The sequence below is a fragment of the Neopsephotus bourkii genome, unplaced genomic scaffold (assembly GCF_033783945.1).
Source record: "Neopsephotus bourkii isolate Nb327-2 ecotype Australia unplaced genomic scaffold, CSIRO-AGI_Nbou_v1 NB_1287, whole genome shotgun sequence".
Lineage (NCBI taxonomy): Eukaryota > Metazoa > Chordata > Aves > Psittaciformes > Psittacidae > Neopsephotus > Neopsephotus bourkii.
This window is the reverse complement of record NW_026901771.1, coordinates 3432744-3457185: the sequence shown is the minus strand read 5'-3', so window position 1 is coordinate 3457185 and position 24442 is coordinate 3432744. Positions and strand designations below refer to the sequence as shown.

General features: G+C 43.6%; 1 protein-coding gene across 4 annotated transcripts in view; it reads right to left on the bottom strand.

The window, feature by feature from the left end:
* Positions 1-22687, bottom strand: part of CLCN1 (chloride voltage-gated channel 1) — a 52472-nt gene extending 29785 nt beyond the window's left edge. For 2 of the 4 annotated variants that reach the window (XM_061365431.1, XM_061365432.1), the window contains exons 1-5: positions 8470-8752; positions 3073-3226; positions 2510-2641; positions 840-968; positions 603-736 (exon numbers count right to left, since the gene is read on the bottom strand). In XM_061365431.1, the coding sequence (XP_061221415.1) occupies positions 603-736; positions 840-968; positions 2510-2641; positions 3073-3226; positions 8470-8658 (738 nt within the window). In that variant the 5' untranslated portion in view covers positions 8659-8752. Of the gene's footprint in view, positions 1-602; positions 737-839; positions 969-2509; positions 2642-3072; positions 3227-8469; positions 8761-22604 lie in introns of those variants that run through there. The other 2 variants (XM_061365433.1, XM_061365434.1) reach the window with 2 other exon arrangements.
* Between the last annotated feature and the right edge of the window lie 1755 nt (positions 22688-24442).

Sequence of the window (24442 nt, the reverse complement as noted above, 5' to 3'; positions counted from 1 at the left end):
ATCACAGAATCCCAGACTGGTTTGGGTTGGAAAGGACCTTAAAGCTCATCCAGTTCCAGCCCCCTGCCATGGGCAGGGATACCTTCCACTAGAGCAGGTTGCTTCAAGCCCATTCCAGCCTGGCCTTGAACACTGCCAGGGATGGGGCAGCCACAGCTTCTCTGGGCAACCTGTTCCAGTGCCTAACAACTCAGCATGATATCCAATTTAAATCTTCCTTCATTCAGTTTAAAGACATTCTCCCTTGTCCTATCACTACATGCCCTTGCAAAATGTTCCCCTCCAGCCTTCTTGTAGGTTCTTTTGGTATTGGAAGGCTGCAATAAGGTCTCTGTGGAGCCTTCTCTTCTCCAGGCTGAACAACTCCAGCTCTCTCAGCCTGCCTCCATAGGAGAGGTTCTCCAGCCCTTTGATCATCTTCATGGCCTCTTCTAGACTTGCTTCAATAGGTCCACATCCCTCTTGTGTTTGGAGCCCCAAAACTGAAAGCAGTATTCCAGGTGGGGTCTCATGAGAGAGGTGATGCAGCCCAGGATACAGTTGCCTTTCATCCCACCTTTCAGATTCTGGCCACTAATGGACATGAGAACAGCAATATTTACCTCTTTCCCCACAGGCATGCCACTTCCAAGCCCAGCTGTGAGGCCCACAACTTTGGCCACAAAAGCTTTGAGAGTGAGATATTCCTTGAGGACCACTCCCCTCATAATGGTCTTTAGCTCTGGTATCCCAGACCCTGAAAACAACAGGAGAGCAGGGGATGAACAAAATTCCCAGACAAACAGAATAAGACAAATGAGACAGACAGAAACAGATCTTGCCATGCCTTCTGCCCTCACCAACAGCCTGTGGAGAGACGAGGTGGCAGAAAATGGCCGCAAACAGAATAAGAACAAGTGGGTACGTGACCCACACCAGATACTGCATAGGAACATTCGGGTGCAGCTCTCTGTACATCCACTTGTAGGCTGTAGGCACATAAAGAAAGAAGTTGTCAGTAACCACAGGTGCTCCACACAGGTTGGTAGACATCAAAGAATCACACACTGGCTAAACCTGCCTATACTAAATCTCCCTGAGAAATTATATCCTAAAGCCCTCATTTTCTAAGACAACCATTGTCTCATTTTGAGTTAGAGTTCCCAAATAAAGCAGGCATTCTGCAGGAATTAATAGAAGTGGCTCTCTATTCCTAGACACTACTAATACCTGTGCCCAAATGTGGCATAGGAAGAGATTATATGCAGTTGTATGGATGAATCACTGTACAGGGTTTTTTCATTTGGCAGCCTGTAGGCTTTATGCGGGTCCTGAAGGACAGTAAAGTGGTCCACAAATAGCTAGTGCCTTCTCCTCCACCCCAATCACATGAAAAATCATTCCTTCATAAAAACTAGCTTAAAAGCTCTGATTATGATTTGTCTTTTAGAGCAGCTATGGGGCAGTAAGGGAGCTGTGCCAAGTGTTAAAACAGCAGTGGTTCCATTGCTCAGCCAGGAACAACAGCACGAGCTGCCGAGAATCGAAATGGAACTGATGCTCCTGTGCAGGTCATCTCCTTTACCTGAGCTGGCTCCCCACACAGCAGGAGGCTGAGATTTGGCAGAGGGAAAGAAATACCCAAAGGACTCAGCTGCAGGGAGTATAAAGGACAGGGGCTCTCTGAGACTATTAGGGCAAGCCAGATGCCTGGCAGATGTGGAAGCTCCAGATGGAGGAACACCAGGGTGAGGGAGTATTGGGAACCTTGAGAAACTGCAGTGTTCTGTGGACATCAGCAGCCAAGAACACTGAGAGGAAAGGGCTGCAGTGTGTGCGGAGGTCAGGACTGGGACACTGAGGGTAAGGACAACGAAATAGTGCAGTTACCAGGATATGGGCAATGTGGTGTGTGCATGTGTGCATTGAGATGGGGAAAAAGGGAGCTGAAAGATCTTGTAACTGTTATCACTCCAGATAGCAATTAGGAGTTCTCTATGGAAAAACCCAAAGGAGGGAGCAGTACATGGCGAGGTAGCGGAAAACTGCAAGGCACTGTATAAATAAATATTGGAAAGCACAATAATGAGGTTAAAAGCAGAAACAGTGTCTGGAGGGCACCTAAGAAACCTTTCCCCTCCCCATTCCTCATGTGCTCAATACCCCTGGGAAGGATGTGGACTAGTATAATAGGAAGGACCGCAGTGCCAATTCCCCGTGTCCCTACATATTCAAGGGAGCAGGAGGGAAAGGGAGTAAAAATAGTGGTTTGTCCTTGACTCCTCAATACACATATCCTTTGTTTCTGCCTGCTTACCTCCAAATTTGCTCCTGCCATCCCTTTAAAGAACCTCTCCCTAGTTAACCTTTTCTCCCCTATGTTGCGAGTACTTCAAGGGGGACTTGCACCATAGGCAGCAAGGGGTGAGGATGGGAACACTGATGTTAAAGGAGGAATAACAGTGTCACTGGGCTTTGTAAAACAGTCGTCTTGTTTACAGTGCTTTTGCAACACCTGAATGGGACCCACCCTGTAGGCTCTTCGCACTGGCATAATCCATTCCCCAGCTCACCAACGCCATGACCAGACCCAACAGAATCAAGAAAATCCAGTCCTCTCCAAGCTTCCTGGTAACGTATTTCTGGATGCGTCTAGCACAGTCTGTGGAGGGAAGAGTGAATCAGAAACACTGAGGGAACACAGATGAAACATGTGTCTGTCTCCCCTCTCCTATGCCGAGAACTGACTACAATAAGGAGTTATTTTGAAGCATCATAGGCTTTGTGTGGAAGAACTGGTACCCATCCTTCTCTTACACAGTCCTGCAAACTCTTATGCAGTTAAAAACCCCTGTGTGTGGGGAGGACAGACATGACACAGAGCAGAACTCAACATCTTTCCAAACAGATCTTGGCTTTTCCCAGGATGAAAGCTCACATGAAAAACCCTTTTCAATCCACTGTGATTCCTTTTCCTTCCCTCCTTCTTCCCAGTCACAATTTTCTTGTCTTTTAGCCTTGCTTAAATTCTGTCTCTCTGGCTGGCCTACCCAGTATCTGGACATAGGGTAATGAAAGATGAATTGTCCCTACCTTGACATTTGGAATAGTGCTCTTCTTTGATCTGCACTTGACTATCACGTTTCGGGGGTCTTTCATTGTTCTTTTGGGTCTGCTTCTTATTCAGTAGTTTTGCTGCTTCCTTGTCTGCAAAGTCGGTTACCTGATCTGTGTACTGGCCATAAAGCTAGAAGAGCAGAAAGCAAGAGAGATCAAAAGGAAAAGGTAAGGCAAAAGCTCCTTCAGAAATCACATTAAAGATGAAAAGGCAGATCGACTGCATCTCCTTTTTGGGGGTACAAAATGTGATCACAGACTATTAGTTGTTTTCTAACATCCTTGGAAAGAGCTGGCTGTGTTCTGAACAGATGGAGCAAGGCTTTCTGGAGGTAAAAAAGAAGGTCAAAGAGTTCACATGAGGCTGCCACTCTCAGGGCTGCCCCATAGATTTCAGCAGCACTGTGAAACATCTCTGAAGGCTTGGAGAGGTATTACACTATCAAACAGGCTGCATGAATGTCCTGCATCTGTTCCTCCTGCTGCCAAGGAATGTTTAACAGGGCACACAGCCACTGTGGGGGAAACGAAGCAGCATCAGCTCAGAAATATCACAGGGTACTGCACAGCTCCTCCTGTTATTTACCTAATTCATCATGCTAACTCCTCACATATAACCAGCTCCTCTGAATTTCCTAGCTATTTAGTCTAGTTTTTGTCTTCAGCTACTAATCTTGAAGTGCACTTGGTTATATGCAATTCAAAACCAGCTACATGCGCTTACCAGTGACATTTCACACATGGATCTGTAGTAAACTTGGCAGTTGTGCTGTCTCGTCAACAAGATCTCAAGGGAGCTTCAAGGCTCCTGACTGTACCGCTGTGAAGAGCAGCTCTCCTACCTCACTCCTTTATCGTACAGGTGGGGAAGGTGTGCATTTGAGAAGCAGAGAATAAACCCCTCCTCCTCACATGTCTTTCAATGAACAAGCTTTGGCTTTACCTGAGGTCAGGCTACCACCTGATGACAGACACAGGAGACATATAAATCTCTACCATGCACTTAGGAGACATTTCAATTTGACAGCTTTGTGTCTCCTCCTTTCCAAGTAACATAGGAGATGTTGCTCCTCTTTCCTTGAGATCAAATAGGTTCAGAGACTCGGTGAAGGGTCTACACTGGAAGGCACGTCTGGAAGTTTCTAGTCCAAGACTTTGCTCACAGCATGCGAACTCCAAAGCCAGATCAGGTTACTCAAAACCTTGCCCAGACAACTCCTGAACATTCACAAGGGTGGAAATTCTCCAGCTTCTCTGAGCACCTGTTCCAGTGCTCCAGCAGTTCTTGTTTCCATATAACAGATATGACTGAAGTAATAAGTACTTTATTTATTTGCATATATTCTTCAAGAGACACTTGAACCATGTGCTCCCGTCAAAAACCCTACTGTGTGTTCTGTGAAAACAAAACCATCTAGGCTTCATTAAATCATCCTATTCTTAAGGTGGCTTACCTACTGACTCTTAAACAAAGAGCTCCTATCGGAACATCTGAACGCATTCTTCCATTCGCCACTGCACTGGAAGCTGACACATTTAATGTAATTATTAACCGTATGATTATCAGCATACTCTGATACAGCAAATTACACAATATACATACTCTGCAGTGAGGAATGACCATGCCATCACTCTCATAATACACACAGGACAGTGAAACATCAGGCTGAAGAACTTTGTATACAAGCTAAGCTGTCAAACATAGAATCAAGTCCTAAATAGTAGACTGCTCCTTCTTTCTCTCACTGTGCCTATTTCAGCCAGAAATGCCAAGTACTAGCAGATTTTAGACAAATGCATGTTCACATCACCTCAGCTAATGTTTCATTGCCTTGATATGGTCATCAAATGCAGCTTAATCCAAACTATGAACTCAAACCTGTGCCAGGTATGATGTTCAAATTAGTCTTGCATCTGCCCAGATGGAACAGCATGACAGTATAAAAGTATGAAAGGTAAAAGTCCTCATACAGTATCCTTATTCACTGTTTCTATCTGGCTGGAAAATGATGCACTCAGGATGCAGGAAAAAAGGAGTTAGTTGTTGTGTTGGGCACAAAAATGAAGGTTCTGTCCTGGAGAACGAGTTAAGCCTCAATACAACACACTTCATACATGCGCTTTTGCTTCCCCAAGACTCTGGCAGTATTTAAAATGGTAGGAGATTGTAGGACAGAAAGAATCCAGAAACCAAAGGATGACCTTAAAGCAAAACGAGGTTAGGCAAGAAATAGCTACTCCGTTAGAAGGCATGCAAACCTAAAAATACAACACAGTAGGACTTAGGCTGTTCCTTCTTCTGATGCTCCTTCTCTAACACAAGGAACAGAGCGTTTCTGAGCACCATCAAAACTGGGGAGAATTGCAAAAGGTATCAATTACCACCTCAAAGGTTGTGCCAGAAAAGGTACTATCAAGCCTAGCTTGGCTAAATGCTGAGTGGGACCACGGGAATGGTGCCAAACCAGCTGAAGGTATAAATACCACTAAACACAGGAAAGGCTGGTTGGGGGGGTGGAAACAGAAACCATTCAGGGACAAAGTGCAATCAGGGTGAAGTTCCCGCTCAGGGAGGATGCATTTCTTAGTGTTTAAGCAGGGTTTGAGAAACAAAAAAAAAAGGTGGGAAAGTTTCATTGAGTAACAGAGGAAAAACTGCACAGGATCCCCAGGGAAAAACACGTGTACAGCACCACAACCTCAGCACTTCCCTGGGAGCTGGTTTCTGAGTGCTCAGCACCTACATAAAACTGCCCTTCTTTCACAGTCCAAAGCCTAAGCAATTCCCCATGCCATTCAGACTCAACAATGTGCTCTCCACAGCAAACTCCAGCCCTGAAATCCCTTCCCACAGCACTGTCAGTGCATGTTTTTAATCTACTGCTTCTGGCCATTGAGGCATCCTTGGGTTCTACTGCTCATTGCTCTCACTCCCTCCTTGTAGCCATCCTGCTGCTCCTGAAATTACCTTCCCAGATTTTTTTTCCTATGGATCACAAAACCATAGCCATACTTGGTCCTGAAGGTGAAACCTGCCCAAACTCACTTTGTAAGTCAGCCTTTTCAATGTCAGGTAAAAGTCTAGGCTCAGCTTCTCAGACACAGAGCCTAAGAGATACCTGTGAGGGGCAGGGGGAAGCAACGAAACAATACTTCTTCCTGAAGAACAGAAGGCAAAGGGGAGATCTGGCTTGGGCCAGAGTCCTCCAGAGGCCTCTCCCACCTACATCTTTCTGTGAGCCTGTTATTTGATATTACTGTACTGCCTAATTCCTTGTAATAACACATCCCTCCCACTACACCCATCTGTGTATTGCTGGATGAGCTCTCTGCCATGAACATCCTTTCTAAAGCCACGAATAACACAGCTTCTGAATACTTCGCCAGCTTTCTCTAGCTGCTTTCTCATGCAGAAAGAACGCAAAATCCTACAGTGTATGATAATATATTTTTTGTCAATGTATATTATGCCATCTATCATACATCTGCTTTTATCTTTATTGTAAAAAATTATGTATATATTACTATTATTATACTATTATTACTATTTTATTCTCTATTAACCACTAAATGTTTTTTGACTGGCAGTTCTTTGAAGGTCCCAGGCCAAAGACCAAGATTTCACTGTTCTGGGGCTTGTGTAAACTATATCAAAGCACACAGCCAGTCTAAAATAGCTTCTAACCTACATATAAAACAGAAGGCAACAGCTAACAGAAGAAAAGGGCACAACAGAATCAAAATCTCTCTCTGCCAACTCTTTTTACACATGGCAGTGGGGAAGGAAATCTTAATGGTTACTCTGCATGGAAATAGATAATAACAAGTGCAACAAATTGTTTTTCATGCTAATGATGCAAGCGTGCATGTTTGTGCAAGATGGACATTAGAGTGCATATTTAGACTTTATCTGCATGTGCATGAACGGCTAGCAAAATACATATATGTACAGCAAGCCTGTTTATGTCAGAGTATGTCTGCATACAAAGTTTCATACATAAACATACATGCACATGTGTACATGATTGTTTATATAGAAGTATTTCTAGGGCGTATTTTTCATACAGCAAATCTAATTTTCATATAGTAAATTCTTTTTTTATAGTAAACTCTCATATAGTAAATCTACAGATAGAGCTGTCTTGACTTTTAGATTGCCAACTGTTTATAAATGCATGGTTGCTTGAGGGCACTACTGCCTCAAGATATGCATGGGAATATGCATTTGGTGATGTGCCCATTTGTGCATGAGGTTGTCTATCTACATGCACTGACCAGCACGCCTCTGAAGACAGAGCAAGAAAGGTAGAAAGAGCACAGAGGTTGGTTATATTGCCTCACTGTGTCATCTGTGCCTGTTGCAATGTGGCACATGTAATTTCCATTGGGATATTTAGCTATTGGAAGAGGTTTTCTTGGTGGCAAATGTGGCTTTTTTCCTATCACTAAATCACAAAAGTTCTTCAGGAGATGATTAATGGATTCCCTCCCTCATCTCCTGATTGCTCACCTATGTATTCAGGTAAAGGGCTTTCTACTGACGTAAGGGGAAACATCCACTCTATATGAATATCATATTCATACATTCTCTTTCACCATTTGCCTGGATCCTTCATTGCTCTAAAGCCCCCTTAGGTAAGCTTAGCCTGAGCAGAGTGGTAGGAAATAAGTCACCAGGACTCTGCTGCAAGACCTTCCCTTTGCAAGAGGCTGTTCCAGAAGAAGAGGTAGAGGAGATACAGAGGATAACAGAACAAGAAGCCATAGGCAGAGGTATGTTTTCTGAACCACTGCTTGTATGAACTAGAGCAGGAGTCAGGTCAAGTTTAAGGGTTAGAAAATCCTCACTTAACAGCTCTCCTGAGAATTGCCAAAACTATCAAAATACATTTACGGGTCTGTGACCATGAAGTGCTTTTTGGTCAGAGAAAAGTGAGAACAGAGCTCTGCATCACTTTGTCTATACACCTGTGCAGATAGATACCCATCCATATACATCACTGTTCTGTTTGGTTTTATTCACTCCTTTACTGTACTTCATATCACTCTCCACTCGATGCAGCTGTGATTTCTCTTTGCCGTTACAAATGCATTAACAGACTGCATGATTTTCCCAACCCCAGCTTGTCCACTCTAACTCTTCGTGTCCATGGCAGGTGAAAATGACCCGACTCAAAATGCCGATAGCACTCATGGATGTAGTTACAACCACTAAAGTTAATGCCTGACCTGGGAGTCGGCAAGCGAAGGGAAGAGGTGGTAGGATTGGGAACGGACAGGGTGTTCTACCAGCACCGTCCTGGGAACCCCAAGAGCCTATGTCATCCCTGGAAGACCTGTGCTGCCACAAACATCCCAGTTGTCCAGCCCTACCTGTGGGTAGCTGAGGGAGCTCTCCAGGCAGTGCAGGTCGTCCCCTGTCCCCCTGGCCTCATGTCCTGCCTCCACAGGTATCCCGTAACGGGTGCATTTCTCAAAGCAGACATGGTTGTATTGCGGAGGGCCCCCCCACAAAGCTGACTTCGATCTGGGCTCCTGCGTCATGGTCTCTGAGCCTTCCATGCCTCTACTCTTCCTCACGCTCAGTTGTAACAGAGCTCTTGCTCTGAGCCTTACCTAGAACCACCTCATGTTCTGGCCAAGTGCATGGCCTCCACACTTAATTCTGATCCCTCTCTTCTTTCTTTCCCTCCTCAGACCACTCTGATTTGTCCTCTTGCTGCACTCACTTTCTCTCGGCCCCTCCTCCTCCTTGTGCTTCTCTCACTTTCTCCTCTTCCTACCCAAAGGCAGTGATTGCAGGGTTCAACTATATTTATAGCAACCTTCTTCTGCCACATGATCTCAGCAAAAGGCACTAACTCTGCCGGGATTGAATATCAGGTGTGAGCAAGAGGGGAACTCCTGAAGGAGAGGGAAGAGGGGAGCGTGGAGGGGAGTGGAAAGGAGGTGGTAAGACAGAGCTAGAAGTACAGAGACAGAAGGCAGACAGGAGGAGGCAGAAATGATTATTCAGGAGATCTCTTCACTCACACTTCCCTATTCTGAGCAAGCCATATTTGCAATGAGAATGAAATTCCTCTTTCTCTCCCCAGATATCAGGTGTCCAAAAGACTGACCATCATAAAGATGCCAATGACTATAGAGAGAGACAGAACAAGATGGGTGCGCACTCAATATCCCAATTTTTCTAAGACCACGATCCACAAGAGAAGGAGCAAGTCCTAATGGAGAAGTCAGGCATCCCTGTAAACTGTTGGGCATTACAGCTTAAACTCAGCCTTTTCCATGTGCCCTTATGGGGAATACTTTACACATTTGGAGAATGTTATCAAACTTCCCTGTGCATATTCAGTCCTGGGTATATAGAGAAATGTATTCTTCTTGATGCTCACTTTTCCACAGGCTAAAGCATTCAGCAGCTTCTCCTCTCCACTATGGCACGTGTTTCTTGGCCAGGCAAAAAAAGCAATGAGCTCAGCCAACACCAGTGACCTACCAACCAGTGACAGGAATGAAAAGCATGTTCCAAAACATCGTCTAGGGATAGCTCCCAGTACTGTCAGTGTGCTGCCTGTTACTATACGTCTTCTGATGCCTACTAATCTACAGTGAGCTTTGAGTTCAAGATCCTAGAAACTGTGTACAAGAAGTCCCTGCATGCCTCAGAATCACTAAAGAGCTGCTATTAACTCCTTCTTCCTCCTCTTGTACACTATCACCTCTCTAGAATAATGGTTTCCAAGCTTCTCACACTGCAGGATAAGAGATTTGGAGGCAGCATGGGGGCGAGAGAGAGGCAAAACACCCTTCTCTGGTGTCCAGAACAGCAGTCTTGCTATTTCATTTTGCAGACCCCTGTGAAACGTTTCTCCTGGAGTCTCCCTCAGCATGCATGGTCCTTCAGAATGGGGTAGAAAGAAAGGCTCCGAGAGGAATACACACTTGATTTCCTCCATAAATCACTTCCCTAACTCCTCCAATGTTTCTGCTAACAATATCTATATGGATAGCCATTAGAAATAATATCTATATGAATATTGCTGCTATGTTCAATACACACATGGTGGCAGGCCAGGCAAGCCCTGAGTATTCACAAAAGCAGTATCAGTGCTGCCTCAAAGTCTGTTTCATTCTCACCAGCACTCACCCTGCTGCCAATAAGCAATGTTTCCTGGAGGAAGACTGTGGCACATCAGTAGGGCAAAACTTGTAATGAACCACTTTAAAGAAGAGTTTCTATGTGACTGTGTCTAGGAAATCAGAGAACAGCATTCTGATATCCTCTTAGGTTTCCCTCCTAAAGGCTTTTATTCCCTTATAAAGGCATTTCCCTCATAAAGGCTCCCAGTTTATTGAGATGCCTTTGGAAGACCAGTGTCATTATGGCTTACATAAAAAATTGTGCATAGCATACACAATACAGCACAGAAAACACATAAAAACACATAGAATATAAGTGTACATCATGTACAGAAAACCTAAAAACCAACCACAGTAAGCCCCAGCAAACATCAAAGCTGTCACACAGAACTACATCTTCAGTTACTGTTATGTTTACTGGAGGTGAACACTCATGATCACACATACTGGAGAAAACTAATGGGAACCTTTAGCCAAAGGTGCACTCTTCTAGCTCTTGTTCTTCCAGATGCAGAAGAACAGCACATCACCATTACTTCAGTTTCAAAAAGAACCCCCTACTGCCAGCTAATCAAACTCCACTGTTTTGTATGATACTGGTGTGAAATTTCCATGGAAAATAATGAGGAGATGACCCTGAAAGTTTGGCTTTTTCAAGAACTGGCCCCAGCCTCACTCAGCTCATCAATAAAAGCGTGAAGGGGCACACAAGGCCAACGTTCACCACATGGCTCTAGATGCTACTCAAAACCAGCAGCCTTTACTATCTTCATGAGGAAGACAACCCACAAAACCCCTGCACCCTCAGCTGTACTTTCCACAACATAATACACCTCATCCAGTGCTCCAAATGGCAGACTGATAACTATACAGGTGAAACAGTGGCACATGCGTACACTCTAAGGACCTAGCTCAAAGGACATCTGCAGCTAAGGACCATGGGTCCTTCTCATCAAACAATCTCTACCTCTTATCTTTCTACCCAGACACTTCTCCCAAGGAGAAGACTGAGAAATGAAATTCACCATTCTAGTGCATGACAAAATACATGACATCTGTAGAGATAAGGGACAAATGAGACATAAGCAAACACAAACCTTTGGTTGGTAACATTTGGGTCTTGCTTACATTTCAGACTTTTCCTATTTTTAGAGCAAATGCTATAAACTACTTATATGAACTCCATCACTGCCAAGTACTAGCTGCTGACTGTACTAGTTTGCCCTCTCCATTTGTCTCAGCTGAGAAAAATAATACCAATATAAAAGTTATAGCACAGATATGTTATTACTACCATTTTTAAATTCCTGATTTATTACCAAAGTTAAACTAGTAAATTTTGTACAGTTTTGATTAAGCTTCCTATTTTTCCTCTCATTCCCACATCCAAATGCAGATACCCACACAAAACCCCCTAACCCTCCTACACAAGGGATCTTGCCTGCTTCCCATAAAACAAACCCTGGTAGTAACATGAGAAGGTGAATAGAGGGAAGATAGTAGTTCTCTTGGCACCTGAATGATAAATCCATCACAAATGAGGGCAAACCAATTCCCCTGTGATGATAACCTTTCCTGTTATCACTGGTTGCTGACACAGGGATGATGATAGCGAGAGTCAGCATGGCATTTATTGGACTCCCTCCCTCTTTTATCAGCCCCCTGCTTTGACTTGTAGGAAAGTGCTGGGGGAAGGGAAGAACTTCATCAAGCAAGTGCATCCAGGTTGAATTACTGGGTCATTTTGGTATGAAGGCTACAGAAAGTCTTTTCTCTGTGGAACTCTTTACACTAAAGCTTCTGTATACTTAATCCACAAGAGCCTATTTTGACTGTCACAAAGGAAAAAAGGTGCCATGAGGGTGCAATAATTACCAGATTGTCACAGAGACAGGTATTACAAGCCCAGATCAGCCAGCAGAAGTAAGCGCAGGAGGTGCCCCACAAATGGCATTATGTCCCAAGGCTGACATTTAATGTCCATGCCATCTAAATACATTATACCTGGAACAGGAATCCAGGGAGTGCTGAAATATCAACATTAGAAGCCATTGACCGAAGTTAGGAGTGGTGGAAGGATAATGGGCTAATAAAAAGAAGGTGCAGAGGTTAAATGATGTGAACTATTCAAACATTCATTTAACTTGAGAACTGAAAGAAGTTCTAGAAACTGCTAACTCAGGTTGCTTATGGGAAATTACTGATTTTTGAATGTCATGCTTGTATGTTTAATAACATTGCTCACAGTCTTGCTCAAGTGCATTACTTGGTGTTCAGAGTAAGCAGAAATCACAGACAGTATTTGCTGCCCTTGGTCTGGAGCGTAACTCAATTTTTTCCTATTGATATCAGTGCCATATTCTGATCCACGAGTAGTTATGTTATGTCTGTGGCATGATTTGATAGGGATCAATCAGAAAACAAGAACAAAAGCAGAGATGGTCCTTGTGGGCTAGGAACCTTTACACAGCAGAAAAAGAACAGAAATGTCCCACTCCACAGACTTTTGGGCACTACAAGGACCACAGGCTCACACAAGCCTGCAGGCTCCTCAGACCAATCATGCAGGGACAAGCTGTGACATCAGCTGAAGACTCGTTCCTCTGGGGACAAGATGCAGCTGACCTTGCCATAGAATCATAGACTAGTTAGGGTTGGAAAGGACCTTAAGATCATCTTGTTCTGACCCCCCAGCCATGGGCAGAGACACCTTGCACTAAACTATGTCACCCAAGGCTCTGTCCAACCTGGCCTTGAACACCGCTATGGCAGATTACAACCTCTTCTTCACTGCCCTATTCAAGAAGGGAAAGGGATCCCAGGAGCAGAGTGCTTCCCTGTAACACAGGGACTACAGCTCTGGCTACAGAACTTGCTAGAATACAGCAAGTTCTGAACCTGAGCAGCGATGCTGGTGGTATCACTGGCACCACCACTGCTGGCCAGAAGATCCCTCACCCCTTTCTCTCTCTCTCTCCAAGTGAAACAGCTTGAAATCCTGTCATTAAAGCCCATGAGATGGAGTTAAGGAGTATTCTCATCGCAGGAGGGTTCTCCATTGTGTTAGCTGCAGGAGACTTTCACCTTGGCAATTCAGCTGTACTTCAAGGCATCTATACAATTTCATACTGAGTTTTGTCACACTGATCATTACAACCCTGTCCTCTCTTGACCTATAGTCTTGAATGCTAGAGAACATAATCGTACTAAACTAGCTGCTGCACATTCAGATCTGCTTGGAAGTGCATTAATGCATTTAATATCTGTGTTCTGACACCAGGTCTGCAATGTCATTTTTATCAGGATGCCTTCCTCAGCAGTATCAGCCCACAGGAGTGTCTGCCCTGCTCCTAGAGCTGCACTGGAAATGGCAGGCAGGTATCATTGGTCAGCTCTCCCTAAAGGAGACTGGTACCACCTTCAACCAGACAGGAATGCTCCTTTCACCTACATCCAAGTGCAAGAGAACAGGCTGAGCAACTCCTGACTAAACAGAATCTGCAACTTGCACTGGAACATCTCACTGGCAGCCTATGACACTGAACTGTTGTCCCTTCCATACAACAACCCACTCTGTGAGGGCTGCTGTCACTTCTTGCTGGCCTACTGGTTATTTTAACATGGGCATAGTAGGACCTGTGAAAAGACAGGACCAAAGACCTTGGGAAATGGTATGTGCCTGGCTATCTTGCCATGGCTAGACACAGAGACAGCTGCCAGCAGAAGGATGCTGCAACAGAGCAACTGTACTGGTTTTGGAGCTGGGTGGGTGTTTGACTGTCTTGTGATCCATCTTTCTACAGTAAGTGTTTGGAGAAGTAGGATAAGCTGTAGGATTTGGAAGTTTACTTGTCCTAGCCTGTTCTGGTTTGGGTTTGTTTTTTTCCCCTGGTCATTCATGCAGCTTCTTTGGGAGACTGATCATACCACACGTTTCTTTTACAACCTGAAGAAAAAGGGGGTTCTAGGAAACATATAATCTGAATCCTGGCAGGGAACAGCCAGGATTTTAAGGATCATTTTAAGGATCTGAAGCAGATGAAAGAAGGAGTGAGGGCTATTTGGACCTGTTCTCTTCAGATACCACTATGGTGTTCTTCAGTAACCCAGATCTTCTGGAAATGTTTCATTTTTTTGGTCATGTCTCTTAATTGATTAAAAAGCTTCTTCATTTTATATGGGTTTCTCTTTCATCTATTCTAGTGGATTCTTTTGATCCTTGTTGCTTCCACAGGAATATCGACTCCAAGCACACCATGGTCACTAAGAAGTACTGGTTTTAACTGAGTTGTGAAACTGTTTAGCACAGTATCTACTCATAACATTTTGTGCACTTCCTAGCTGACTATTCCACAATCACCAATTGCATCCACTTCACACGCAGTGACAAGCCTATATGGGGGTCATGGCAGTTTTTTGTTACTGTTGTTTCTTGCCCTAGCTGGCTCCCTGGTCTCAATCAACATACGAGTTTTGCAGTCTGGGTTCAGAGGCTGGTGACACAGATCCAACGCTATACCATTCTTACTTAGGTCTGAAATGTCAACATGTTTGGATGCCAAGTTCATTAGTTTGATCCAGATTCTCATTAGCACATAGTACTACTCCATCACGAGTATGCTTTATCTTATCTTCAAGCAGATTTTTTACGCTGGTATTACAATTTCCCATTGATTGTCTACCACAAAGATTTTAAAATGCCTGGTGTATCTTCTGTTACAACAAGAGACTGGTCCTACATGTTATTTTTCATAACCCTAGCATTTGCATACAAGTAAGAATACCCCTACTTTGGTTCTGGTTTGGTATTCTATTTAAATTGAACCATTCTTGCTTCCTCTGTTCAACTGTTCAAAGACTTTGATCTGCCCTGCACTTGAAAATACATGATTTCTGTAACTTCCCTATCCTTCCTAGAAATGAAGAAGGTATGCTTGTTTGTATTCTTTTTATATGCTTTATATACTATAAAGAAAATACACTTTATAGTTTGGTAAATGCAGAAAATTGCACCTGTTATTTTCTCCTAAGTCTTCAACCTGACAGTGTACCGATAACCTCCTTAACGTTCGCCATCAGAAGCCTGATTCCTGCAGCTGGTCTCTCCCTCCTGAGCAAAGTCACCCTTTATAATAGGTGTGCCAGAGTATCCTCAGGTGTTTTGTTAATACATTACACTAACATTATACTATGTACTTGCTATAAGGTTCTCAGGTTCTATAAACTATTAGAAATTGGATGGCTGAGTAGAATATAAACCAAACAAGACTGGAAGAAACAGCACATTAAGAAACAATAAGGAAGCGATATTTGGATAATCTCTTACTACCAGCTGAATACATGAATTCTCTCTGAATGGAAATTGAAAAGTATAGACTACTTCTTGCAGATACTCTTTCTATGGGTTTACAGTGAAGGACTACTAGTCAGACTGGAATAGCCCACGCTACCCAAGTCCTGCACAGAAGAGGCTGCCTGTCACATTCTGCACCCGCTTAATCAAAAGCCAGTGATGTCTCAGACCTTAAATTTCTTGGTCTCCCTTATTCCTCATTTCCAGACAGGGTCTTTTATCTTTTGGTACGAGTGCAGTTAAAAAGAGAACAACAGAAACCAAAAAGGAACTCTTTCGGGGTCATGGAATAAAAGCAGCTCAGACTGCTTCTGAAAGGTACAGCAGGAGCTGGGTTAAAGAACAGAGAACACACAGTAGATCAAGATTGTTCAGTGTTGGCCTGAACCTTCACAGCTGCCTCAAAACTGTGAGCAGCATCCAGAAAGGACACTCACATTCCCTTCCTTGCACCAGCTCTGTCTGCCCTTAGCATTGTGAAGGTAAACTGATAGAAAAGCATTCATATCCTTATGTGGTTAACTGCTCCGTGCCATGCTCTGAATGAGTTCACCATGGGTCACAGTAGCAGCATCTAAGTAAGAAAGAAGCTGTTACATGTGATGGTCAATAGATCATCTCAGCTACAATGTACACATTCACATAAAGCACTAAAACACGTGCTTACAGAAGAGGAGAACTTTACTTAGCCCTTCCTTATCTTCCCCACAGAAAGATTTCCATGTGGAATGAAGTTCCTACACCACACTAGCTGTTTCTTCTGCCACTATAATGCTGCACAGCTGTGCTGTGCTTGATCTTGCACTTGCCTTTACCATTCCTGGGAATCTTTAAGTGAACCTGCAGTTCTTCTGCCCTATGGGGCTGGAGCATTACGGATTTCCAATTAGTGGAAATGAGATTTCCAACATGCCCTATTCCTATATGGAACTGGAGTAAAAGCAGTATACGCTCAGTGCCTTGTTCTCTACCGCTGCTAATAAACTTGATGCCAAGCGGTTCAATATCAAACACCTTTCTCGCCTGGAAAAGGGCTCACAGTTTGTCGATAACTTATTCTGAGGAGTGAAAACAAAGGCTGACTGTATAAGGGCCTTAACAGGATGCCTGAGCAGTAAAATGACAGATGAAACAGTCACAATAAATGCAAAGTGATGACTGTGAGGAGGAACAGATGTTCTAGCTTTGCACACACAAGAATCGTCCAACTGTTACTATTTAAGCTGACTTTTACTGTTCAAGAATAAGGTCTTGGGGATAAACAAAATGGTCATGGTAATGACTCCCTCAAGATTCTTCTAGAACCATGGGTTTAAAATGAGGAAAACAAGTCCAAATTAAAGGCAACACGCATCTTGAGTGATATCTGCATTTCTGTTTTCCCTAATCTCAGAAAGAATACAGTAGAACTGGAAGAGTTTCAGAGCATAGTCAAAATCATGGAATAGCTTCTGCATGAGGAATAGCTAAGAAGACTTGAACCTCCCAGGCTGGAAAGGGCAACAAGGGCCGAACATGAATAAAATCATGAGTGATACAGAGAAAATGAACTGAGAAGGTTCAGTTTGCTCTGTCTTGGGATGTAGACAGGGGTTTGGTCAGATAATATGCATCTTGTTCTATTAAAGTCAAAACTTTTCAGAACTTAGATCACAGAATGGTTTGGGTTGGAAAGGACCTTAAGATCACCCAATTCCAACCCCCTGCCATGGGCAGGGACATCTCACACTAGACCATGTCGCCCAAGGGTCTCTCCAACCTGGCCTTGAACTCTGTCAGGGATGGGGCATTTACCATTTCTTCGGGCAACCTGATCTCCAAGGATGCAAGTTCTGCAACCTCTCCAGGCAACCTGTGCCATTGCTCAATCACAGCAAAACCTCTTTTTCCTCATTGTCATACTGTATTTCAATTTATGCCCATTCCATTTTGTCCTGTTACTGGGCAACACTGAGAAGAATCTGGGTTCATTGTCTTCAGTGTCGCATCAGATAACAAGATCCCCTTGAGCCCTCTCTTCTCCAGGCTAAAGAGTCCCAGGTCTCAGTCTTTCCTCATATGCGAGATGCGCCAGTCTCTTCATCATCTTTGTGGTCCTTTGCCGAACTCTCTCCAGTAGCTCCATGTCTTTTGAAGTGGGGAGCTCAGAATTAGACACAGGACTCCAAATATGGCATCGCCACAGCTAAGTGGATGAAAGGATCACCTACTACAACCTCTGGCATCACTCCTAATGCAGCCCAAGATGCCATTAGCCTTCTTGGCAGCAAGGGCACACTGATAGCTCATGTTCAACTTGGTGTCCCTCAGGTCCTCTAGACCCTTTTAAGCCAAGCTGCTTTCCAGACAGTCAGTCACCAGCATGTACTGTACTGGATTCTTCCTCCTCAGGCATAGGACTCTGTATTTCCCTTTGTTGAATTTCATAACCTTCTTCTCTGCCCTTTCCTCCATCCTGCCTAGGTCCCTCTGAATGGCAGTGCAATCCTTTGGTGTACCAACAGCTCACCCCAGTTTTGTATTATCTGCAAATTTACTCAGTTCCATCATCTAGATAATTAACGAAGAGGTTTTGGTATTAGATCCAGTATTTGCCTTGCCGTGCAAACAGCCAGCAATTAGATCTGGTTCCCCAAGTCATTCTAAGTCACTTAATAGTAAATTAAAACATTTTAAATAAGCAGCTTCTGATAAGGTAGTCTCCAGACTAAGTCTGTCCTCCTGTGTCAACAAAGTGAGTTAACAGTTACCATTGTACCATGCAGGTATGTGGAAGCTGTTCTGTGAATACTAACTGCAGCAACTTTAGCAGCAACTTTGTAGTACTTCACTAAAGCAATCATAAACACAATAAGTTATTTTTATGAAGTCTTTACTGCCAGATTCTTTGCTGTGATTTTTGTGGAGATTCACAACAGTAGCAGCTTTACGTTGAGGACTTGTATTTGCTGTACGCTTCTGTATTGACACACTAATTCTCATGCACTGTACTTTGTATGCCACCTGCTGTACAGCCTGGGCAGTAAATCTCTGTATTCCAGTTGCCCCTCTGCTGCTGTTGACTATTTTACTAGCAACAGGTCTAACTTTCTGAAGTACCAGGAATGCTGGTACACAGCATTTCCACCCCGGCCCCAACTCTCCGCCTCCCAACTTGTCTGAAGTAATTTAACCTGATATACTGCCAAATTAGCATGCAAGAATCGGCTGTTGAAACAATTATGAACTTTGTCCATGTAAAAAAGCTTATAGCTTGCAGCTACCCTGCTAGATTTCAAACAAATGTGGGATTCCCCCTTATGCCATCCCTCAGCACAAAAGCAAGAGGTCCATTTGCCCAGTGACTGGCTGATGGTTACAGAAGAGGAACACTACTATGTGTACATTAGAGGGGAATGACTTTCAATTCCCCAAGCATTTGAACATGCAGCCAGGACAAGACCCTGTCACTGATTTCTGCTTAGTTCTGTGATCCCACCAATGGGAAGTGGGAAGAGAAATCAATGCAGATCTTCAAATATACCTATAGAACTGAGTCAGTAGATGTCAAAACAAGGGAAATAGATGGCAAGGTGGGTATAAGTGAACAGGAAGCGTTTTGCTTCAGTAGATATTAAATTCCAGTCTGACTTCAGGGAAGATGGGAATGAACCTCTTCTTTTCTCCTCTGTTTTTCCTGTTGTCATTATCAGCAGCCTTCAACTTGCCCTGTAGAGCTTGGCCCTGTATTCATCTGCCTGTTCTCCCCAGCTTTGGAATCAGCAATAGGATTGATGCACAAGTGATCTTTCTCATGACCTCAGTTTTCCAGGTCTCTCCTCCCTTCTAACATTACATTGACAACATCTTCAAGAAGAAAAAGAGGAGAGGGAAGCTGTGGAGAATCCCCTCACTGCCTTGGGACAGCACAGGGAAAGGGTCACATGGGATATTTTTAGAACAGAATCCAATGGCAGTGATGTGAGGAAGGCACAGAGAAAAACACAGCTGTGAAACCGAACACTTGGCTTCATAGATACTGAGAGCAGGAACAGCAGAGAAACAAACTGGGAAGACACAGCAGAAGACAAGAGTGAGAAAAAGGTATGTGAGGGTAACAAGAGAATGGTAAAAGACTAAGAGGCAATGAACACCTGGGAAAGAAATGGCTAAAGAGAATATGGGAGGGCAATGCAAAAGACTGAGCCAGGAAGAGAAAAAGTGAATGGAGTAGCCGTGTTACATAAATAAACAGAGATACTTCAAACATAGAAGGAATCAAAGGGCAAGAAATGGTCAGCTGACTCTTCAGCACCCTTATGTAAATTATTTGTGACCTCGAAGTCTGACCAGCAACTACTCAGGCTACCAGCTCTCCTCATCCCAAGGCACAAGGGCTTCGTAAGTGACTTAGGTTCTGCATTGAGGCACTGCAATAGATCTAAATAGAAGTCATTCCTACAGTCTTGGAAGCCAAGTGATGACCCAGCATCTCTCTTTTACTAACAGACCTGCATTTCTGGAGAGCAGTGATTGCTTAATGTATGAAACCTTATTATGTAGCATTAGTTTGGAAGTGCTCTCTGCTATTGTGCACTCAGTACACAAGAAAGAACTAACACAACTGACTACAGAGAGTGGACTGCGGTAATGATGATACTTGATATGAGTATGCTCCTAAAGATAGCATTCTAAGGCATCAATTGCTAAGACACTCAAGTCCTGAAAGTGTCTGGGATCCACTTGAGGCAAGTACATCCAGAATTACAGTTGCTTGTTCACTTGCTATCTAATCTTTAAAATTCTTCATTTTTCTTGAGAAATAATTCATCCTTCATCAAGGTGAATGATTCAGAATCTACTTAGCACCAATGCCTGGATTAGATCCAGCAACTAGTGGTTCTTGGTAACTAGCTGCTACTCTGCCTTTGATCCCTAAGAACGCAAGAGAATTCCTATATTTATATTCACCTCTTTAACGAAATATGTTGTAGCATAGTTGCCTCCTTATTATAAAGCTTATGAGGGATGTAGGTGCCTTGAATTCAGCTAAAGAACTGGTTTTGGTTTACGCAAACACTTAAGGGATCAAACAGCTATCATTTATTAAACAACCCTGTCCTGTCCAGAAGCCATAAATACCTCTCAATGGCAAATATTTGGGGCAAATTTATGAATACGAGGACCATGCAGTACATCATTTTCCTTTCTCTCCTGAATACCTAGTAAGTAATGCACAAATAGTTAGTCAAGGACTCGCCTTAGCACAAGTAATACGGATAACTTGACCTAATAAGTTGTGTCTTCCCACAAGCATTCGGAAAAACTGTCATTAGTCTAAATATTCTAACCAGTCTGATTCTAAACTATAGAATCTAAACCTGAGAATTCGAGAGATTCGTGAGTTTGTTACAGTTACAGAACAAATACAGATCTTCTCCCCAAGCAGGACACTCACTACTGCCGCTATCTCATGCTCTCTTCTTTACCACAGCTTTTGTTCAGGTTTTTGTTCCTTACAGTTCAGTGCCTTATGCAATTTGATCAACTCAGAAACCAACTGAGTTTGAATTTTTTTATCCAGAACCCAACTCTTGCTCTCCCTCCACAAACCTTACCTGTTTGTATACTGTGCAAACAGGCCACTGCAACCCCATTATGTCCTATATTGAGCCCAGTCTCAATGATCTGCTGTTGTGCAACTTGATCTTGACACTCATGCTGCTACCTTTTTGTATTGTACTACAGAAAGCTAGGCAAACAGAGATGAAATATCTCATAATCCAGCCTTCACACTGTAATGATTGGTTCCTTCAGCAATGTTAATACTTGACAAGTAATAAAGTATCCTTAGAAAACACTGCTGAGCTTGGGATGTGCCTATGTGGAGCACTAAGAAATCTACATTCATTATGTAAGTCTGGATACAAAATAGAGCTTTCGGTCATAAAGGGCTATATGGTCACACAAAAGATCAATCAATTCTTCATTCATCTGTACATCATACACAACAGCAGGGCTCAGCAGCAGAAAATGCTGGACTGAAAGCTACTCTCTTGGTCCTCACCTCAGCTTTCTGTTCCCAAAGGCAGCCCTACATTCCCCTTTGTAAACTAGGTGTTCCAGCTTCTATAAGAAGTCTCTCCATCTTTCTTTGCAGTAGCTCAAAGATGAGATTTCATATCTTCCTCAGACTAAAAGAGGCTTATTTATCTCCAAACACTGCTACCAAAACTTTACATGCTCAGGTACAAACAGACCACCATTCATCTTTACAGGCTCGGACTCCATTCATGCTGTTCCCTAAGCAACCTGCAGTGCATGATGCTAATTCTCACTTCAGTGACCACAGGACGTGGCTTTTTTTTTTTACCTCAGTTTGTTTGGAGAAGTGTGAGGACTCATGACATGCAAAATATCTTAGTTCTCCTACTTGGCAGTAATCTCCTAAAGTACCAGAAAGGAGGGTGATAGCCTACATCCAAATAACCATAAACCAAAGCAGTGCAAGGCCCCACTGGGGTATGCCCAAAAGATGCCCCAGAGCAACACGTTCTGGTACTTTCACAGCACCTGTTAACACCCACCATAGCAGAATCCTAACCATGTCTTCTGGGAGCTCTAATGAAGGACAGGGAAAGGTTTCAGTGCCTTATCTGGAGTTACATGTAAAAAGGAAACTCATTCAGAACCAGCAGTTACTTTTCTATACAGCTCTATTAGAGTAGGCATCCCTGCAAACTCAGCCCTGAAGCTCTCCAGTATTTTTTACCTTGTCTGGTGAATTCAGTGATGCACATTTTTCACCCATGAGGATTAAGAACAATTTCCATACTGAGAAAAGGAGAATATGGCCTCATTTGCTCTTGGAGCAAGACACTACTGGGGTATGTGCTCAGGCAGGACTGTCACAGCTTCTTTCTAATGCAGTCAAGGAAGGATATTTGTAGGCAAAGAAGATTTTTAGCCACTTAAGTAGAGAAGGGAACAGCCATCGTGCAGGAAACATTCTGTCTACAGGTATTGTACTCACCAGAGTTTGTTGGTATCGAAACGCTTTTGTTGGAGAGGCATCCCCAGTCATATCCGCAGGGACAGCGTCCTGTTCAGAGGAACGTCTTCCCGTCTGCTCTCCACAGCAAAATCATGGAGTGAAATGGACGCAAGGCTTCAGCTAAAATCCCAAAGAGCACCCTGAGAGAGAAGGTTATTGGTGAGGGAAAGACAGAGAGGGAGAGTGTAACCAGAGACTCCCTGCCCCCTCCTGTTCAGTCTGTGCTTGGACACAGCAGCCGCTTCCCTGCTTTAATATCCCTCTGCTGCCCTGGCACCAGGACAACTCAGTAAATTAGTAGGAGGTGAAGTTTCCCTTTCCTCTCTCAGTATCATTCTTCACTGCTTTTGGAAGAGGTCAACAGCAGGACCATAGAAAAATGGGGCTAATGACAGAGAGAGACTAGGGAAGAAGAGGATGAAAATAAAAATGACCAAAACTAAGAGAGAAGAGAAGCATCCTGCAACTTGAGCAGGATTACTCCTACAACCTGCTTCAGGGACAAATTTGTCAAGTGTCAGCATCTGAGAAGGTACGTTCTCCTAGCAGGCCTTGGAAAACTATTCCTTATATAAACTACATGGTGCCCTCACATTTCACATGGTTCTTCTTAAAGCACACCCATTATTGCTGATTCCCTGGCCACAGCATCTCACCACAAATCAACAGCCTTCCTCCTCATAGGCTTTGTACCTTCACGAACCTTCTTCCACTGGCATAACCAACACTCGGAACCTTTTCCATAGAGAGTCAGAGAATGGTTGAAAGGGACCTCTGGAAGTCACCTGGTCCAACTCCCCTGCTCAAACAGAGCCACCCAGAACCAGTCACCTAAGATCATGTCCAGACAGATTTTGGGTATCTGCAAAAATGAAGATTCTGCAACCTCTCTGGGTAACCTGCCCGCACACTGCCTGTGATGGCAGTCAGTAATTTGGCTACAATCTCATCTCCACTTCTCTACATGTATAAACTGGGTATTTTAACTCCTCCATGATGGAAGATGAGGAAACAACCCCATGTTTCAGACAAGCCAGTGGGCTCACTCCTCTCTTCTCCCACACCAGGGACACCTTTGTGCTACACCTACAACTGTGTTGGATGATACTGAGGTGGAAGTAAACTCCACAGTAAACTGGTAATAAACCAATTGCCAACTGGTTTATTTTTCTACATGAGCTCAATTAACTGTTGGTTAGCCTCTGTATTTCAGTGCTAATGCAGTTAGCGAATTCATCAACAGCAATTCCAAATCTGTGTTTCTGCTCCTTCAGTAAACTGCACTATTTGTGAATCCACGAATCATGACAGTTCTTACTAAACATAACCGGACCTACAGTGCCCAATTGGTGGTACTCAGAAACTAAGCCCAGCTGTACCCAGCCCCTCTGATTTATGAGGGCTGCCTGAGATGCAGCTACTGCTACTGCCTGAGACAGCAGCAAGCCCGGAGATCAGTGGGAATGAAGCAGGTAACACAGATCACAGCCCTTTTCACAGACATCTGCTGGGTTTTTTCCCCCTCTGGTATCTGTAAAGCTTTTCAGTCAGGGAAATGGCTAAATTCTATACATAGGTAGACAGTTACTTAAGGTAACATCATGACTCTTCTCCCATTAAATAAAGATGAGTTATGTAAGGGTATGAAAGGTGAAAACATTTCCCTTATTAAGGTCATTCAATCAAGGACCTTTTCAATGCAGAAGGAACTGATACAGCCACAAACAAAGCCACATGGAGACCCAGACCTGAGAGACAAGGGATATGTTATCATGCCAAAGACCTCCAGTCACTATTTGATGGACTGTTAGAAAACT